Source organism: Erythrolamprus reginae, chromosome 8 (assembly GCF_031021105.1).
Source record: "Erythrolamprus reginae isolate rEryReg1 chromosome 8, rEryReg1.hap1, whole genome shotgun sequence".
Lineage (NCBI taxonomy): Eukaryota > Metazoa > Chordata > Lepidosauria > Squamata > Dipsadidae > Erythrolamprus > Erythrolamprus reginae.
The window spans coordinates 6,146,738-6,167,187 of record NC_091957.1 but is presented as its reverse complement, the minus strand read 5'-3'; the positions used below and the strand labels follow the sequence as shown (position 1 = coordinate 6,167,187).

The window sequence follows — 20,450 nt, the reverse complement described above, 5'->3', positions numbered from 1 at the left end:
CCTTGTAGAAGTCTAAGTTTCTCCAAGGCAGGGAGGAAACTTCAAATCATCCAAAATGCAGCCGTCGAATGGTTATGGACCTTCCAAGGCATGCCCATATTCACCATCACTCCGTGGACTGCATTGGCTGCCGATTAGTTTCCGGACACGATTCAAAATGTTGGTCATGATCTACAAAGCCCTACATGGCATCGGACCAGATTGCCTCTGAGACCGCCTTCTGCCACACGAATCCCAGCATCCGGTCAGGCCCCACAGAGTTGGCCTCCTCAGGGTCCCCTCAACCGGACCATATCGTTTGGCGGGGCCTAAGGAAAGAGCCTTCCCTGTGGGGGCCCCAGCCCTCTGGAATCGGCTCCCCCCGGAGATTCTCACTGCCCCCACCCGCCTTGCCTTCTGAAAAAGCTTAAAGACCTATCTATGACACCAGGCCTGGGGCCATTAGATCTCCTCCCCCCCCGACCAACGAGTGTTTTAGTGTGTTTCACGGAGTGAATAGTAATGAATGTTTTTAATTATATTAGAATTTTTAGGTTTTTTAGTTAGATTAATTGGATCCAGATGTATTGTTATGTTTTCTTTGATATGTTGTGAGTCGTCCCAAGTCCTCGGAGAGGGCTGGCATACAAATCAATCAAATCAAGTCAAGTCAAGTCAAGTCAAGTCAAGTCAAATCAAGTCAAGTCAAGTCAAGTCAAATAATCAAATCAAATCTCAAATCAAATCTCAAATCAAATCAAATCAAATCTATTTATTTATTAAATTTGTATGCCGCCCCTCTCTGTAGACTCGGGGCAGCTCACAGCAGTGATAGAAACAATGTACAATACAAATCTAATAATACGAAGTTAAAAACCCATAATTTAAAAAACATGCACACAACACACCATACATAAATTATATAAACCTGGGGAAGATATCTCAATTCCCCCATGCCTGATGGCAGAGGTGGGTTTTGAGAAGTTTACGAAAGGCAAGGAGGGTGGGGGCAATTCTGATCTCTGGGGGGAGTTGGTTCCAGAGGGCCGGGGCTGCCACAAAGAAGGCTCTTCCCCTGGGTCCCGCCAGACGACATTGTTTAGTCGACGGGACCCGGAAAAGGCCCACTCTGTGGGACCTAACCGGTTGCTGGGATTCGTGCGGCAGAAGGCGGTCACGGAGATATTCTGGTCCGACGCCATGAAGGGCTTTATAGGTCATAACCAACACAATAAAATAAAATAAAATCATGGATGGATGGATGGATGGATGGATGGATGGATGGATGGATGGATGGATGGATACATAAATAAGTAAGTAAGTAAGTAAGTAAGTAAGTAAGTAAGTAAGTAAGTAAGTAAGTAAGTAAGTACGTAAGTACGTAAGTAAGTGATATCGCAATTGCTACTGTTGTAAATGAAAATTTCTCACCATCCTATTTGCTGTGGGTCATCTAGCAGAACCCGGACGATATAAAGAAGGCAAGTGAGAAGCTTGAGCGAGAAGTTAAACAAACGTATCCTCAGGCCTAAATGTAAAGAGAATAGATTCATGTTGTTAGGCATATTAGAAAAGTGTTCGGAAACTTCAGATCGTGCAGAATGCAGCTGCGAGAGCAGTCATGGGCTTACCTAGGTATGCCCATGTTTCACCATCACTCCGCAGTCTGCATTGGCTGCCGATCAATTTTCGGTCACAATTCAAAGTGTTGGTTATGACCTTTAAAGCCCTTCATGGCACTGGACCAGAATATCTCCGAGACCGCCTGCTGCCGCACGAATCCCAGCGACCGATTAGGTCCCACAGAGTGGGCCTCCTCCGGGTCCCGTCAACTAAACAATGTCGGTTGGCGGGCCCCAGGGGGAGAGCCTTCTCTGTGGCGGCACCGGCTCTCTGGAACCAATTCCCCCCGGAGATCAGAACTGCCCCTACTCTTCCTGCCTTCCGTAAACTCCTCAAAACCCACCTTTGCCGTCAGGCATGGGGAAACTAAACATCTTCCCCTGGGCACTTTGAATTTATATATGGTATGCTTGTGTGTGTGTATGTTAGTATAGGGGTTTTTCTTAAATTTATAATATTTTAATTAATTGGATTATGTATTGGATTGTCTTTTCACTTGTTGTGAGCCGCCCCGAGTTTTCGGAGAGGGGCGGCATACAAATCCAAATAATAAATAAATAAATAAATAAATAAAATATCACAGCAGCAATAATAACTGAAACCCACACCAATAAAACAAGAACAGCTTAGTGGGGGAAAAAAATCCCTGCACCTAGAGAACCTGATCCTGCCAGCCCATGACACCAGCATAGCAAGTTTAGGATTGTAACCACTATTTTCATCAACCATGAAGTCAAACCTGACTCCTGTTTTCTTCATGGAAGCACTTTCCAAATAAATTTCTGGGCAACAGAACGAAAGCTTGTCTAGTGAATGCGCTTTACCATAATAGAAGAGAGGAGTAGAGTGGAGTAGAGCAGTGTTTTTCAACCAGTGTGCTGCGGCACACTAGTGTGCCATGAGACATGGTCAGGTGTGCCGCGAAGCTCATAGAGAGAAAGAAAATGAGAGAGAGAGAAAGAGAGAGAAAGAAAGAAAGAAAACGAGAGAGAGAAAGAGAAAGAAAGAAAGAAAGAAAGAAAAAGAAAGAGAATGAGAGAGAGAGAGAGAGAAAGAAAGAAAGAAAGAAAGAGGAAGAGAAAGAGGGAGGAAAGGTGGGAGAGAGAAAGACAGGGAGGTAGGGAGGGAAAGAAAGAGCAAAAAAGAGGAATGAAGGAAGAGAGAAAGAAAGGGAGAGAGAGAAAAAAGAAAGTGAGAGAAAGAGGGAGGGAGAGAGAGAGAAATAGAGCGAAAGGGAGGAAGAGAGAGAGAATTTTTTTGTCCAAACATTTTAACCTCCCCCCCCCCCCCCCCGCTCAATGTGCCCCATGGTTTTGTAAATGTAAAAAATGTGCCACGGCTCAAAAAAGGTTGATAATCACTGGAGTAGAGTATAGTCAGTGATGGGCTGCTACGGGTACGGCCAGGTAAACAGAACCGGTAGAAAAATTTTGGTCGGATACACAGAACCGGTAGAAAAATTTTGAACTTTTTTCTTTTTTCCCCTTCTGGGCTTTGGGTATGTTTTTCCTATCATAGTAAATGTGGTTGAATGTGTATAATTTTAGAAGAGCTGTGTGTGGTGGTGGGGGACCTGACCGGTCACTGGGATTCGTAAGGCAGAAGGTGGTCCTGCAAGTCATCTGGTCCGATGCCATGTAGGGCTTTATAGTTCATGACCAACACTTTGAATTGTATCTGGAAACCAATCAGCAGCCAATGCAGTCCGCGGATTGTTGGAGAAACATGGGTATATCTAGGGAGACCCATGACTGCTCACGTGGCTGCATTTTGAACAATTTATTTATTTTATTTATTAATTAGATTTGTATGCCGCCCCTCTCCGCAGACTCGGGGCGGCTAACAACAGTAAAAAGACAATATGAACAAATCTAATATTAAAAGTAATGTAAAAAACCCCAATTTAAGAAACCAACCATACATACAGACATACCATGCATAAATTTTAAAAGCCATGGGGGAAGGCAATATCTCAATTCCCCCATGCCTGATGACAGAGGTGGGTTTTAAGGAAGTTACGAAAGGCAAGGAGGGTGGGGGCAACTCTGATATCTGGGGGGAGTTGGTTCCAGAGGGTCGGGGCTGCCACAGAGAAGGCTCTTCCCCTGGGTCCCGCCAAACGACATTGTTTAGTCGACAGGACCCGGAGAAGGCCAACTCTGTGGGACCTAACTGGTCGCTGTGATTTGTGCGGCAGAAGACGGTCCCGGAGATATTCTGGTCCGATGCCAGGAAGGGCTGTATAGGTCATAACCAACACTTTGAATTGTGACCGGAAACCGATCGGCAACCAATGCAGACTGCGGAGTGTTGGTGTGACATGGGCATATTTAGGAAGGCCCATGATAGCTCTCGAAGCTGCATTCTGCACGATCTGAAGTTTCCAAGCACTTTTCAAAGGTAGCCCCATGTAGAGAGCGTTACAGTAGTCGAGCCTCGAGGTGATGAGGGCATGAGTGACTGTGAGCAGTGAGTCCCGATCCCAATAGGGCCGCAACTGGTGCACCAGGCGGACCTGGGCAAACGCCCCCCTCGCCACAGCTGAAAGATGTTTCTCTAATGTGCAGTTTCCGAACAGTCTTCAAAGGTAGCCCCATGTAGAGAGCATTGCAGTAGTTGCCAGGCAGTTGCTAGACATTGTTGCTAGGCAGTGGAAAACTGGAAGGTACTGGATATATTGAAAATAACCAAGCCTCACAAGCTACATTTTCCAAGAACTGCACGCACCCATCCACGAAAGACTGAATGCTAGCAAAAATGGGGGAAAAATAGCTTAAAATCTGAAATAAGGCAACCAGGAACAACAAGCGATAATTCAACTTGATAAGCAAGTGTGAAACCAAATGAATCATTTTGCGTTAGAGGATTGATTGCTTCTTTTTTAAAAGATCAATTAAGCCCCTTTGCAGAATCTGGTGGAACTTGCCTCCAGCGAGGCGGAAAATCAAACGTTTTTCACATTTCAAAGACAGACGGAACTTCCTTAGCATCCCACCCACTCTTTTTTCTAATTCTCCAACCATTCTCTCTAATTAAAATAAAATAAAATAATTTTTTTCCCACACGCCAACATCAAAAGTTGTTTTTTTCATCCCCACAAAACAGTCAGCGAATCTTTTTTTTAAAAAAAATCCCACGGTTTGATCAGTTCCAAACGTCCTGATTGGCAGTGTGATTGTCGGCTCGGTCTCTCTCTGTCATCTATCTTTGGGAACATCTCTTTTTGAAAGACGCACATGTGTTCATTTTTGAAAGTTGTCATTTTTCCAAGACTTTCGTTGCAGATGCCGCGAGGGAAAGCTGGTGTCAGGATTCTGACGGATGGTCTAACTAAATCATGAGCCTTGAGACAAGCTCCAAATGAAATCCAGTGTATGAGAGAGAGAGTGAAGACAGTCTCTCTCTAATAGTTCCTGTAGTATATCGTAGAAGCAAATACTTGAGTCTGTCAAGATTCTGTCTACAGGTTTGAAACAGTAAAGAACTCAACTTGGAAGAAGTATATAGGATTCTTGGCTTTGGACCTGACACTAACCCAGAGCCAAACAAACCAGATCTGAGTTTGTGGGGAGTAAATTTATGTATGTATGTATGTATGTATGTATGTATGTATGTATGTATGTATGTATGTATGTATGTATTGATTGATTGATTGATTGATTGATTGATAGGATTTGTATGCCGCCCCTCTCCAGAGACTCGGGGCGGCTAACAGCAACATGAAACAGCATATAACAATAATCCAATACTAAAAACAGTTAAAAATCCATTATTATAAAAAAAACCAAACATATATACAGACATACCATGCATAAAATTGTAAAGGCCTAGGGGGAAAGAGTATCTCAATTCCCCCATGCCTGGCGGCAGAGGTGGGTTTTAAGCAGCTTTCGAAAGGCAAGGAGGGTGAGGGCAACTCTGATCTCTGGGGGGAGTTGGTTCCAGAGGGCTGGGGCCGCCACAGAGAAGGCTCTTTCCCTGGGTCCCGCCAAGCGACATTGTTTAGTTGACGGGACCCGGAGAAGACCCACTCTGTGGGACCTAACTGGTCGCTGGGATTCGTGCAGCAGAAGGCGGTCCTTGAGATAATCTGGGTCCGGTGCCATGAAGGGATTTATAGGTCATAACCAACACTTTGAATTGTGACCGGAAACTGATCGGCAACCAATGCAGACTGCGGAGTGTTGGTGTAACATGGGCATATTTGGGAAAGCCCATGATTGCTCTCGCAGCTGCATTCTGCACGATCTGAAGTTTCCGAACATTTTTCAAAGGTAGCCCCATGTAGAGAGCATTACAGTAGTCGAGCCTCGAGGTGATGAGGGCATGAGTGAAATTAAACCACCATGAATAGGTTTGGAATTCATTAGCAACGAAACTTACTTGAGCGTTGATTTTTGATGAAGAATAGTTTTAGACGCTCTTTAAAGGTGTTCTCGTTTACGTAAAATTCCACTTCAACCCTGCCAGGATAAGAAGAAAAAAATAAAATAAGTGAGATTTCATTTCAAATCCCAATTGGAAATTCCATCTCAAGCAACAGAGGCAAGATTGAATCTGCTGGATGACATTTCTCATTCACGGACTTTTTTTAGCCATTCTCTCAAAACGTTTTTGAGTTTCAAACATTGATTAGAAATTGTTACACTTGGGGAAGGCAGCATACAAAACACAATCAGGTTAAAAGACATTACAAATGGCTATGTTTGCACAACTGGTCATTTAATTAATAAATCTTCTGGGCTTCTGGACTATAAATGAACCCAATCACAGCAACTAAGCCTCCCAGCCAAATTTTTTTTTTAACCAAGTTTAAAACAAATCGGGCTTAGTACATGGTGTAAATAAGGGTGTTAGGCTTGAAACTGATCTATTGAATACGTTGGATGAATATTGTCAAGGTATGCATGGCCAAGGAATGCAAAATTTTGTGACATTTTTAAAAAAAGTATAAAACTGTTGTGGTTAGCTCTGCCCCAGCTCTTGCCCCAAGGACTGTGGATGTGGGGGAGACATCCACATGCTGCAGGCCTGTTTTGCCCCCCCCAGTGGAATCTGCTGATGAAGGCTCCTCTGACCAAGAAGACATGAGTGACAGGGAGGAGGAGAGTGTGGCAGACAGCTCAGAAAGAGATCAATTATCTAGCTCCTCCTTGGATTCAGAACAAGAGATAATGATACAGCCACGCATGCGGAGAGCGATGCATAGGCAACAACAACTGAGAGATTATTATCAAAGAAAATGAGGCCACCTGTGGTTGGGTGGGGCTGTGGTAATTAGTGAGGCTGCTATAAATAGCAGCCTGTGGGTTTGGCCATTGTGGAGGATTATCTGATTGTTGTGTTTCGTGACTGCTTTGCTGACTTTGATCTTTGTGTGCTGATTTTTCCCCGCTTTGAAACTAAACCAGAGCCAAGTGTGTTTCACTTTGTGAAAGAAGAAGGACTGTGAATTGCCTCACAGCTGCAAGATAAGTATCACAGAACTGATAAGGGACTTGTACAAATTACCAGTTTGTTTGGAGACGAGTGCTCTTTGCTATACCAAAAGAGGGCTTGGTTTAAGTGAATTTTCCTTATAAAGAACATTGTTTTGAATTTTTAAACGTGTGTGTGTCTGAAATTTGTACCTGTGAATTTTTGGGAGGAGTCTACCAGAGAGCCCGACAGAACAAAAACGATGCAAAACCTTGGTAAAACAAAGCCTCAAACCTAACCATCGTGGTACAATTTCTGTGGCGAAAAATAAAATTGCACTGCGGTGCTTAGAGCTTTATGAAGGATGCTCCATAGAGTTAAGCACCGTGACACTTTTTACATTTTAATTATTGAGTAAATAGCAATATCAATCACTGCTATCTTTGCTAGCAGTGGCATTCAAAACAATCAAGAAAGAAAAATAGTTCTTTGAAAGGAAAAAAAAACCCTGCTTTTTTTAAAATCAATGCAAAGTGGAGCACAAGCTCATTAGTTATGATCAAAATCTACACATATTGCAAGACAAGGAAAATAAATCAATTTTTTAACCCACTCTTTCACACACACACACACACACACACACACACACACACACTCCGCAAAGAACTGCCTTGGTTCCTGAGCAAGAATTCTCAGGATGTGACCAGCTGTTTTCTTTGGAATTGTTGTCCATTCATTTATCTGAACATTCCCAAGTGCCATTATGAATAGAAGGGGGAAAGTAGATGATCCATCCCTCATTTATAACTCTAATTCCTTGAGTTGTATAACCACACTTGGCCAAATAAAGTATTCTGTTCTGTTCTCCATTACATATTCTCTTCTCTATTTTCTTTCTTTTTTCTTTTCTTTTTTCTATTTTCTATTCCATTCTGTTTAATGTCAGGGTTCCAAGTAATATACCCATAGCAAACAGAACTCCGAGGCAGGTAAGTTCATCAAAGAACAAGTTTATTGGATATATCATATTGGCACAGGCTGGTGAAAACTGACTCTAGTGTTTCTTGCGGTTTTCACCTACTGTATTTTTCAGAGTATAAGATGCACTGGACTATAAGATGCAACTTAGTTTTTGGGGAGGAAATAGGGACAAATAATCTGCCTACCAGGTATTCGTCTGGGTAATCTTCAGTCTGGTCTTTGAGTATGGGTGCTAGCTTTTTATCCCCTGGTTGGGAATAAAAAGCAGTTTCTAAAACACTTCACTTCTCTCTCTCTCTTCAGAGGGAGAAAAACTGAGAGAAACAGGCAAAAGGGATGATCGCTTTGCTAGCAAAGCACAGAAGATCACTTCACTGTTAGCACCTGGTTAGGGCTGAAAAAAACACTTAGCTGATTGTCGGAGGGAGAAGCAATTAAGGAATCAGGCAAAGGGAAGATCACTTAGCTAGCAAAGCATGGAAGATCGATTCACTCCTTAGCACCTTGTTAGGGCTGAAAAAAGGCAGGAGATTGCTTGCTAGCAAAGCGTGGAGGATCACTGGTGTAGAAATTGAATAAATAAATAAATAAATAAATAAATAAATAAATAAATAAATAAAGCCCAGAAACCCAGTTGATTGTTGGAGGGAGCAATAGTAAAAAAAAGCAGGCAAAAGGGAAGATCGCTTAGCTAGTAAAGCACAGAAGATCACTTCACACATTAGCGCCTGGTTTGGGCTGAAAAAAAGCTTAGTAAAAGATACATCTGGAATATAAGACACACTCAAATGTTCAGCCTCTTTTAGGGGGGAAATGGTGCGTCTTATACTCCGAAAAATACGGTAATTAAAAGTAAACGTTTTTCCCCTTCTCCCAAACTATCAGTCACTTGGTCCAACGGTGCAACCTGATTGCTTGGGTAGCATCACTCCCTTCCTTTTTCAGCCGCATGTGGGAATGACCTTGATTCTCAAGGGAAATTATTTTGTTTTGGCTACCACACCCTAGCTATCACTATTCACTATCTCCCCTAAAATGAGCCGGGGTGGCGCAGCAGGTAGATTGCTGTACTGCAGGCCACTGAAGCTGACTGTAGATCTGTAGGTCAGCAGTTCAAATCTCATCACCGGCTCAAGGTTGACTCAGCCTTCCCTCCTTGCGAGGTGGGTAAAATGAGGACCTGGATTGTGGGAGCAATATACTGGCTCTGTTAAACAGTGCTATTGCTAACATGTTGTGAGCCGCCCTGAGTCTGAGGAGAAGGGCGGCATAAAAATTAAACAAACAAACAAACAAACAAACAAACAAATAAATTCCCTCCTCCCTAACCCTAACCCTCATCTCCCTTATGGCAACCCTGTAGTCTCAAAATGGCCGGCTCCCAAGGGCACGATTCACACCCTGGTCACCCCTTCTCCTATCACCAGGAAGGAGATATAGAAGCACAGGCAGCCACACAAACAGGGTGAAGAACAATTTTTATCCGTGGGCTGTCAGACCCCTGAATGAAAAATAACTACAATAACATAGTACAACTGACTTGAGGGGCCAGCCCGATATGCAATAAATTCACATAGTGCAATTGGATTGGGTGTTTGTTAGCAGGATTCCCTGGTATAGGGATCTTCTGTCTTTCATTGTGAGTTGGATTGTGTTGAGGGAGGGTGTACGAAAGGAGGCTCAGCCAATCTCATCGTACACATAATAATAATTAATAATAATGATTTATTGGATTTGTATGCCGCCCCTTTCCGTAGACTCGGGGCGGCTAGCAACAATGATAAAAACAGCATGTTGTACTCTGGCAATTAAGGCTTGAATTTGAATTATTTGAATTTGAATTTGAATGTATCCATTCCACTCCACTCCACTCCACTTTATTTATTTATTTATTTATTTATTTATTTATTTATTTATTTATTTATTTATTTATTTATTTATTTATTTATTTATTTATTTATTTATTTATTTATTTATTTATTTATTTATTTATTTATTTAACTGGATTTGTATGCCACCCCTCTCCGAGGACTTGGGGCGGCTCACAGCATATATTAAAAAAACAGGACAATAATGTAAATCCAATTAATACTACAATTTAAAAACAATTAAAAGAAAAACTTATCGACCAAACATTCAGCAATCATACTTAAAGCATTCAGTGGTCAGGGGGAAGATCTAAAAGTTCCAAGCCTGGCGGCAAAGATGAGTTTTTAAGCTCTTTCGGAAGGCAAGGAGGGTGGGGGCAGTGCGAACCTCTGGGGGGGGAGTTGATTCCAGATGGTCGGGGCTCCCACAGAGAAGGCTCTTCCCCTAGGTCCGGCCAGCCGCCATTGTTTGGTCAGGAGGCCAACTCTGTGGGACCTCACTGGTTGCTGGGATTCATGCGGCAGAAGGCGGTCTCGGAAATAATCTGGTTCTGTGCCATGTAGGGCTTTATAGGTCATAACCAACACTTTGAATTGTGCCCGGAAACTGATCGGTAGCCAATGCAGTTCACGGAGTGATGGTGAGATGTGGGCATTTATTGGAAAGCCCAAGACTGCCCGCGCGGCTGCATTTGGGACAAGTTGAAGTTTCCGAACACTCTCCCTTCTCCCCTCCCTTCTCCTCTCCTTCTCTCCCCTTCTCTTCCATACCACAAAACCTGAACGCATACAGATTAACAATAGTTTTGCAATACGGCAAGACTGCCTCACCCCTGATGAATGGGGCAAGGAAGACAAACATGTTTATTTATTTATTTTATTTATTAATCAGATTTGTATGCCGCCCCTCTCCGTAGACCGCCCCTGTTCCTTGTACCAAAAGGCCTTCCTGTTTTTTAAAAAATTGATGAACACACTTGCACACCGAAATCTACTTTTTGCAAGCGTGCGGCGAAGGTATTCATTCCACACATTCAGCCCTAATTCCTAGATCTCTCGGTTCACACAAAGCAATGCCCTCTCTAACCACCACCCACCAACCAAGGTTAACCGTAACTGAATTTAGTACGTTGTCAGAATGTCCCTTAAGGATCTTTAAGTGATGTTTGATTCAACTCCTCTGCACACCACCACAAAATATGTGTAAAAATGAGTCCATTAAGTCCACAGCAAAATAGGCTTCCGCACTCCAAATGCATTAGAGGAAAAGCTAGCAAGGGATATATGTTAAGAAAACACATTTTATACACACGTTTTAAAGGGGAAAAACAGAACGGAAGAAGCTGAGTTTAGGGAGGTAGAAAACAGGAACTCGATTAGAAATGCAAGGTTTTTGTCTGTTTCTCATTTCATCCATTTTTAATCAAGAATACTGCTTTTTGGAGGACAAAGAGAATAGTTATTTTGGAGCTCAAAGAAAGGAAGATGCCATTTGCTGGTGCTTTCCCCAGAAAACACAATTATGATGATTGGCGAGACTTAACAGAACCTTAATAAAGTCTGATGAATTTAGCTGCAGATGTTTAAAACTTCCTGAACAGTGTTTCAATTGCTTGATCACCAGCGGAAAGCAGCTCCTTTCTTAATCATCTCTTCAAAGCACCACAAATGTTGACAAGGGCCCTTCCACAGCAATCGATCAAGGTTGCTCCATTGATCCGAATCCGTGTGAACAAAACTCTCACGGTGGAGAATCGATGTTCCGCAAAAACCCTTCGTCTTGTTGGAAAACATTTGCATTAGTAACCAGCAGCCAAAACAACAGAAACCTGGTCTTACCTTTCCGTGGAAGGTTGGTTGATGGATGGTTCTTCCGTCCTCAATTAAAAGAGTAAATAGGTACATTTGGGAAGAATTTTTTTAAAATAAAAGTTTGAACAGCTAGGCTAATAGGCGTAGGTTGTGTTGGGAAAGATTTGTTACAGGGTGTTTCTCCAAAGAATTCTGGGAAATGCAGTTTTTGAGGATACCAAGTGAAGTTCGCTGGCAAGTTGAGTTTTTTTAAAAAAAAAGAGGAACTGGGTCCAACCGGATCTTGTACCCCACTTGTTCTATCCCGGCCTATGCAGCTTGAAAACAAAGGGGGAATCCATGCAGTGATATTTCAAATCAGTCTCTTTATACAGAAAGTCTCATTTTTTACAAGCGAAAGGCATGCGGGTGGTAAATCTCGGAGGTTAATTAAGATATAACAGTTCTGCGGTTAGGCTGATGCCAAAGATCAAAGCTGATCACATTCCTTCATGAGATAAGGAGTCTCCGGTTTCACAGACTTACAAATTACAGTGTCCCAGCATTTCAGCGGACAAGGCACTTGTTCTCCAAGGATTTTTAACAGGGAATTAACAGGTGGCTAGCGTAACCTGGCCCAGGCCTCAAATCATTGTCCGACTACATTACAAAATGTTGTAGCTCCACCCTAAATTACCCGTATCCCACCCTTAAATACCTATAGGGAGTGGTCACAATTCCCTAGAGTTAACAAACCACATACTCCCTTTTTCCATACAAGTATTCTGGTCTCTTTCTTAATCTTCTAAAGTGGGCATCTAGCAAAGGTTCCAGATCAGACTCTACTTTCATTGGCATATCTACCACCTCTGATGGTCCTTTGAGTCTCTCCAGATCTATTTCCCCCTCTCTTTCTCTCTCTGAATCAGCTGGCAACACCACTGGCCCAGGATACCAAGATGGGCCTGGCTCATCCTCCTCAGAATCTATCATTAGCAGAGGTGGACGAAGAGCACTCACAACACCACCTAAATACCTTCTTTGTTCAGAAAATGCTAAGAGTGAAGCATGCAGAGCAAAGATCAAGGACTAAAATCAGTAATGGGCAGCCAAAATTTTACTGCCACACTATGGATGTGGCTTATTTTGTGGGTGTGGTTTAATGGCCATGTGACTGGGTGGGAGTGGCTTGCCAGCCATGTGACCAGGTGGGAGTGGCTTGAATGATAATCATAGTTCAAGTGAACTGTTAAGTCCTTGACTTACAACCTTACCAGTGTCACTCGCTGGGGTGACAATTTGCTTCGGGTTTCCCGCATTCTCCTTCCTGGGCCACCCCCCCCACCTGAAGCTGGGTAGTTAGGCGAACGGGTGCTGCCAGAAGCATAAATGCTGCCAGCGCCACTTCCACCCATTCCTTCTGCTTGCACCTCAGGCGGGAGGTGGCCATGTGAGGCTGGAGGGGAGCCGGGCAGGAGAGAGGGAAGCTCATCCGAGGCCAGGAAGGAGGAAAGAGGAAAAAAGCAAGGAGCGCAGATGCAGCAGCAGCAGCAGCAGGGAAAAAAAGGAGATCTGAGCCAAGACCAGTAATCCAGGAAGTGACAGCCGCCAATCAGCTGGAGCTGCGCACACATCTTCATTTCCACCGGCAGAACTGCATTCCACCCCATGCTGCCTGCTGCCCGCCCCTGGCTAAAACATATGTAGAACGGCTACAAGAATTGGATATGTTCTTGTTCAGAGGACAATCAGAACTGCAGAAAAAGCAATTGCTGCCAACCTGCCTTCCATTGAGGACCTGTATACTGCACGAGTCAAAAAGAGGGTGGGGAAAATATTTACTGACCCCTCACATCCTGGACACAAACTGTTTCAACTCCTATCCTCAAAACGTCGCTACAGAGCACTGCACACCAAGACAACTAGACACAAGAACAGTCTTTTTCCAAACGCCATCACTCTACTAAACAAATAATTTCCTCAACACTGTCAGACTTTCTACTAAATCTGCACTTCTACTCTACTAGTTTTTCTCATTATTCCTATCACCCATTTCCTCCCATATTGACTGTATGACTGTAACTTGTTGCTTGTATCCTAAGATTTTTATTAATATTGCTTCTTCATTGCTTATTTGACCCCTATGACAATCATTAAATGTTGTACCACACGATTCTTGACAAATGTATCTTTTTCTTTTACATACGCTGAGAGCATCTGCACCAAGACAAATTCACACTTGGCCAATAAAATTCTATTCTATTCTATTCTATTCTATTCTATTCTAATGAAAATAAAGTCTAGGAATGACTTGATAGCACCGTTGCAATATTTGAAAAAGGGATCAATTTATTCTGCAAACACATGAAGGCAGAGCAAGAAGCAAGGAATGGAAGCCAATCAAGGAGAGAAGCAACTTAGAACCAAGAAGAAATTTCCTGACGGTGAGAACAATTAATCCGTGGAACTGCTTGCCACCAGAAGTTGTGAATGCTACAGCACTGGAAGATTTTAAGAAGAGGTTGGATAACCATTTGTCTGAAGCGGTGTAAGGTTTCCTGCCGAAGCAGGGGGTTGGACTAGAAGACCTCCAAGGTCCCCGCCAACCCTGTTATTCATGTCCTTATTTTTGATAGTTTCATTGTTTGGACCCAAAGCAAAAATAACAAAAGAATTCTTCAGAGAAATGAATTCCCCCTAAGACGCTGTCTTTTCCAGATCTCTTCCCCCCCCCCAATTACAAAAATGAAAATGAAAAATGAAAAGTCAATAAGTCTTTGCAAAGAATACTCAGGGATGTATACTGCTCAAAAAAATAAAGGGAACACTCAAAGAACCCATCCTAGATCTGAATGAATGAAATATTCTCATTGAATACTTCGTTCTGTACAAAGTTGAATGTGCACCACAGCATGTGAAATTGATAGTCAATCAGTGTTGCTTCCAAAGTGGACAGTTTGATTTCACAGAAGTTTGATTTACTTGGAGTTACATTGTGTTGTTTAAGTGTTCCCTTTAGTTTTATTTTTTTTGAGGAGTGTATTTTCTTTCCCCTGCAAATTAAATGCAGCTCTGTTTTCAACTCTCATTCTTTCAGTTCTGCAATCATTCTCAGCTAAGGAAAACATCAACCACAGATCAATATTTTAGGAGACAGTCCACATTAAAAAAAAAAAGGTCTCGTTTGGGGGAATCAAATGACTGTCAATTTGTGCACTTAATTCCGTACATACGCTTGGACGTTGTTTCCCCTAGCAAACACACCCACAAACAGGACACAAAGGACCAGCAGTGAAAATCAAATAAAACTGACACCTGATTTAGAGAGATAGAACATAACCATTACAGTATAGTAATACTAAGTCTCATAGTAACGATAGCCAATGCATATATATGTATATGTAGAAACATAGAAACATAGAAGACTGACGGCAGAAAAAGACCTCCTGGTCCCTTATACTATTTCCTGTATTTTATCTTACAATGGATATATGTTTATCCCAGGTGTGTTTAAATTCAGTTACTGTGGATTTACCAACCATGTCTGCTGGAAGTTTGTTCCAAGGATCTACTCCTCTTTCAGTCAAATAATATTTTCTCACGTTGCTTTTGATCTTTCCTCCAACTAACTTCAGATGGTGTCCCCTTGTTCTTGTGTTCACTTTCCTATTAAAAACACTTCCCTCCTGAACCTTATTTAACCCTTTAACATATTTAAATGTTTCGATCATGTCCCCCCTTTTCCTTCTGTCCTCCAGACTATACTATGTATGTATGTATGTATGTATGTATGTATGTATGTATGTATGTATGTATACACACACAATATATACAATGATAACATATGTGTTAAGATAAAGAAAGGTATAGGTAGTTTAGTTTTGCTTTATAGTTGTTTTAATAATGTTAATTTGTTTATTATTTTTACTTTTTAAAATATTTTGAAGTTAAATGTTTCGATCATGTCCCCCCTTTCCCTTCTGTCCTCCAGACTATACAGATCGAGTTTATTCAGTCTTTCCTGATAAGTTTTAGGCTTAAGACCTTCCGCCATTTTTGTAGTCCGTCTTTGGACCTGTTCAATTTATTTCACAGAAGTTATTATTTCACCTTCTCTTACAGAAACTGTATTCAGAGTTATGCGGAATTCACCTCAAAGATGGCTCCTAGCTTCTCAGAGAACTACGTTTCCCAGAATGCTCATTTCTCGCAAAGGGGGAATCAAACTTTGAAGCCAACTTAACTCCGCGGTAATAAGGAAAGCAATGTATCGTTTGCTCGCTTTCCCAGAGCATAAATGCCTTAGTGCCCAGCGCATGCAGTCGTTTGAAGCTAACTTACTGTGAAAGTGAGGAATCCATGCTGAAATCTTCATTATGTAGCCTAAGAACACAGGGTATAAGGAAGATTAAGGAAAATATATATATATATATGTATACCGACAAAATAATGAGGGATTTCTGGACATTTGTAGTATATGGATCGTCCTTGATTTACAACAGTTCATTTAGTGATTGTTCAAAGTTATGACAGCCCTGAAAAAAGTGAATATTTTGACTATTTTTCACACTTATGACCGTTGCAGCCTCTTTATGTGACAAAATTTGGTAACTGATTTGTATTTATAACGATCGCAGTGTCCCCTTTGTCAATCTTCTGATGAGCCACATCAATAGAGAAGCCAGATTAACTTAACAACTTAACAACCATTAAGTTAACAACAGCAGTAATTCCATGAGGAGGAATAGTCATAAAACAGGGCAAAATGCACTTAGTGACACCAACTTGATCGTAAGTCAAGGAGTACCAGCGTCTAGTTAAGGATGAAGCTACCAAAGTCTAGAATTCCAAAGCACTAGGTCAGTGGTTCTCAACCTTTCTAATGTCGCGACTCTTTAATTGTGGTGACCCCCAACCATAAGTTTAGTGCCAATTCTCCCAACAGAGCTTTAAGCTGATTGGCAGGAAGGTCAGAGGGATGCCCCCACTGTAAATGCCTGATTTGTTGGATTGTAAAAATATGTTTCAAGGCGCCAGAATATGTTGTGGTTGGCTCTGGCCCAGCTCCTCCCCAAGGACTGTGGATGTGGGGGAGACATCCACATGCTGCAGGCCTGTTTTGCCCCCGGTGGAATCTGCTGATGAAGGCTCCTCTGACCAAGAAGACATGAGTGACAGGGAGGAGGAGAGTGGGGCAGACAGCTCAGAAGGAGATCAATTATCTAGCTCCTCCTTGGATTCAGAACAAGAGTTAATGATACAACCACACATGCGGAGAGCGATGCATAGGCAACAACAACTGAGAGATTATTATCAAAGAAAATGAGGTCACCTGTGGTTGGGTGGGGCTGTGGTAATTAGTGAGGCTGCTATAAATAGCAGCCTGTGGATTTGGCCATTGTGGAGGATTATCTGATCGTTGTGTTTCGTGACTGCTTTGCTGACTTTGACATTTTGTGTGCTGATTTTTCCCCGCTTGGAAACTAAACCAGAGCAAAGTGTGTTTCACTTTGTGAAAGAAGAAGGACTGTGAATTCCCTCACAGCTGCAAGATAAGTATCACAGAACTGATAAAAGACTTGTACAAATTACCAGTTTGTTTGGAGACGAGTGCTCTTTGCTATACCAAAAGAGGGCTTGGTTTAAGTGAATTTTCATTATAAAGAACATTGTTTTGAATTTTCAAACGTGTGTATGTCTGAAATTTGTACCTGTGAATTTTTGGGAGGAGTCTACCAGAGAGCCCGACAGAACAGAATAGAAGCTCCTCCTAACACCAGGGAAATTTGTCTTTTCTCAGTGGTGTTAGGTGACCCCTGTGAAACGGTCGTTCGGCTCCCCAAAGGAGTCCCGACCCCTAGATTGAGAACCACTGCCCTATAAAGTTTTCTACTTTGCTTTAAGAGAGGCTTTAATTCTTCTTTAAGACGCATGCTATTAAGAAATAGCCTTGTGTTATTAAACGGGGTAAAGAATTTGCTTCCTCGTCTGTTAAGCTGGCTAATGTTTTGATAGAAGGAGGCACGTTAGGAAATTATAAGACAGACTGGAACATCGAGAAAGTTTCCCAAATGAAGACGAGGAGATGCAACTTTGTCCTAAGGAACAACAGAGATATTACCCAGAACATCCAATGAAAAGTCATAAGAAGTGATTTATTTTTTTCCCCCTCCAGCCAACCACCAAAGGAATCTTGTGAACTGGTCATCAGGCTTTGGGAGCCACAAGGGGAAAGGAACCATGCCAAGTTAGAAAAAAAGTTTAATTAGTTAAAGTTCTCATTTAATTCAGTCTCCGAGTCCACCCAAAGAAATCTGGAGCAGCGCAAAGCCGTTCTCCTATGTTATGCGCGCATATCTCGATGGATCATGAAGTCTGCTCCATTAAAATTCGCAGCGTTGCTTTATACCAGGGATGGAAAACCTATGGCATGTGGGCCACAGGTGGCACATGGAGTCAAAAGAACCGCAGTGTCAGAGTGCAGTACAGTGTTCCCTCGATTTTCGCGGGGTTCGAACTTTGCGAATAGCCTATACCACGTTTTTTCAAAAATATTAATTAAAAAAAACTTCGCGGGGTTTTTTCTATACCACGGTTTTTCCCGCCCGATGACGTCATACGTCATCACCAAACTAACAATTTTTGCAAATAAATAACAAAAAAAAAATTATTGTTAATAAATAATTATGTTTATAAATATCAGTATCACTAAGTGTCTTATTTGATGGTGAGTACCAGTAATAATTGTGAGTAAATGGTTGTTAAGGGAATGGGAAATGGTAATTTAGAGGTTTAAAGTGTTAAGGGATGGATTGTGATACTATCTGTTGTGGTTGGCTCCTGGACACAAACTGTTTCAACTCCAACCCTCAAAACGTCACTACAGAGAACTGCCACACCAAGACAACTAGACACAAGTGCAGTTTTTTCCCGAACGCCATCACTCTACTAAACAAATAATTCCCTCAACACTGTCGGACTTTTTACTAAATCTGCACTTCTATTTCTACTAGTTTTTCTCATCATTCCTATCATCCTTTTCCTCCCACTTAGGACTGTAGGACTCTAACTTGTTGCTAGTATCCTAAGATTTTTATTAATATTGATTGTTTCTTCATTGCTTATTTGACCCTTATGACAATCATTTAGTGTTGTACCACATGATTCTTGACAAATGTATCTTTTTCTTTTATGTACGCTGGGAGCATATGCACCAAGACAAATTCCTTGGGTGTCCAATCACACTTGGCCAAGAAAGAATTCTATTCTATTCTATTCCATTCCATTCCATTAAATCCCCTTCTATTATACAAACTACTACTATCCTATACCTGTTTGACAAATAAATAAAATAAAATAAAGTAAAAAGCTTGGTTTGCTGCTTAAGTGGCTCAGGGCAGAGGGAGTTCAAACCACAAAGATGATTATTAAATCATAATTCAGTTTCCAACCACCTAGAGGTCATCCTCGAGAGAAAGGAGATAACGGGAAATTTTAAGCAGCTTCGGAGAAAAAAAATCAAGAGGGTTATGCAAGACACTCTTTGCAAGCTGAGCTCAGCAGAAACGAACGCCTGAAGGGGTGAAAATGGGAATATTTCCAGCTTCAAATACAGGATTTTTTCCCCTAATTCTTTTTTCTCCTTTTGAGCAATCCTAGAGCTTATAGAGAATTGAAACAGCCATGGCTGCCCCTTTCTCGAGCATCTTTCCCCGCTTCGGGAGGGAGGAGAGATGGAGGGAGGGAGGAAAGAAAAAGGGAAAGAAGAGGGAAGGAAGGAAGGAGAGATAGGGAGGGAGGAAAAATGGAAAGAAGGAAGAAGGAAGAAAGGAAGGAGAGATGGAGTGAGGGAGGAAAGAAACAGGGAAAGAAGGAAGGGAGGAAGAAAGGAAGGAAGGAAGGAGAGACGGAGGGAGGGAGGAAAGAAAGAAGCAAGAAAGGAAGGAGAGATGGAGGGAGGAGGAAAAAACAGGGAAAGAAGGAAGGAAAGAAGAAAGGAAGGAAGGAGAGACAGAGGGAAGGAGGAGAGAAAGAAGAAGGAAGAAAGGAAGGAGAGATGGAGGGAGGGAGGAAAGAAACAGGGAAAGAAGGAAGGAAGGAAGTGATGCAGGCAGGCAGGAGAGACAGAGGGAGGGAGGAAACAGGGGAAAGAAGGAAGGAAGAAAGAAAGGAAAGAGATGGAGGGAGGGAGGAAACAAACATGGAAAGAAGGAGGGAGAGATGGAAGGAGGGAGGGAGGAAAGAAACAGGGAGAGAAGGAAGGAAGAAAGGAAGGAAGGAAGGGAGGAGAGACAGAGGGAGGGAGGAAGGAAAGAGGGAAAGAAGGAAGAAAGGAAGGAGGGTGAGGGGAGGGAGGGAAGGAACGAAGGAAATAAATAAATAAATGACAGGGCTTCCCAGGAATGATCCTAAATTCCAGAACAAATTCTTGCTCTGTGGTTTTGTCCAAATTAAAGCAATACCCCATAGCTGTTTAATTGCACTAGGCAGCAGTTCACAGCTAATGGATCTTTTGCGGGAAGTTACATCTGAAAAAAAAAAAATTAATGGGTTTCTTTGACAGGGGCAGAATAAATCCCAAAAAGAATAACATTATTTCCCACCCCAACCCCACTCCTCTGCAGCAGGGACCTTCCCTCTAGGGTTTTAAAAAAAAAACCCACAGAAACTTCCCAAATTTGTAAATTCAGAAAAAAAAAGATTTGTATCTCTTCCCTTTCTGGCTTGAAGAGAGAGTGACATCTATCCCAGTTGGCAGGTAGGCCTAATTATATATCTTCCAGAGGCGTC

At 42.2% G+C, this 20,450-nt stretch overlaps 1 protein-coding gene across 4 annotated transcripts in view; it reads right to left on the bottom strand.

The window, feature by feature from the left end:
- KCNT1 (potassium sodium-activated channel subfamily T member 1) overlaps positions 1 to 20,450 on the bottom strand; it is a 113,471-nt gene that overhangs the window by 50,143 nt on the left and 42,878 nt on the right. For all 4 annotated transcript variants that reach the window (XM_070758708.1, XM_070758709.1, XM_070758710.1 and 1 more), the window contains exons 2-3: positions 5,986 to 6,065; positions 1,411 to 1,507 (exon numbers count right to left, since the gene is read on the bottom strand). In XM_070758708.1, the coding sequence (XP_070614809.1) occupies positions 1,411 to 1,507; positions 5,986 to 6,065 (177 nt within the window). The remainder of the gene's footprint in view (positions 1 to 1,410; positions 1,508 to 5,985; positions 6,066 to 20,450) is intronic.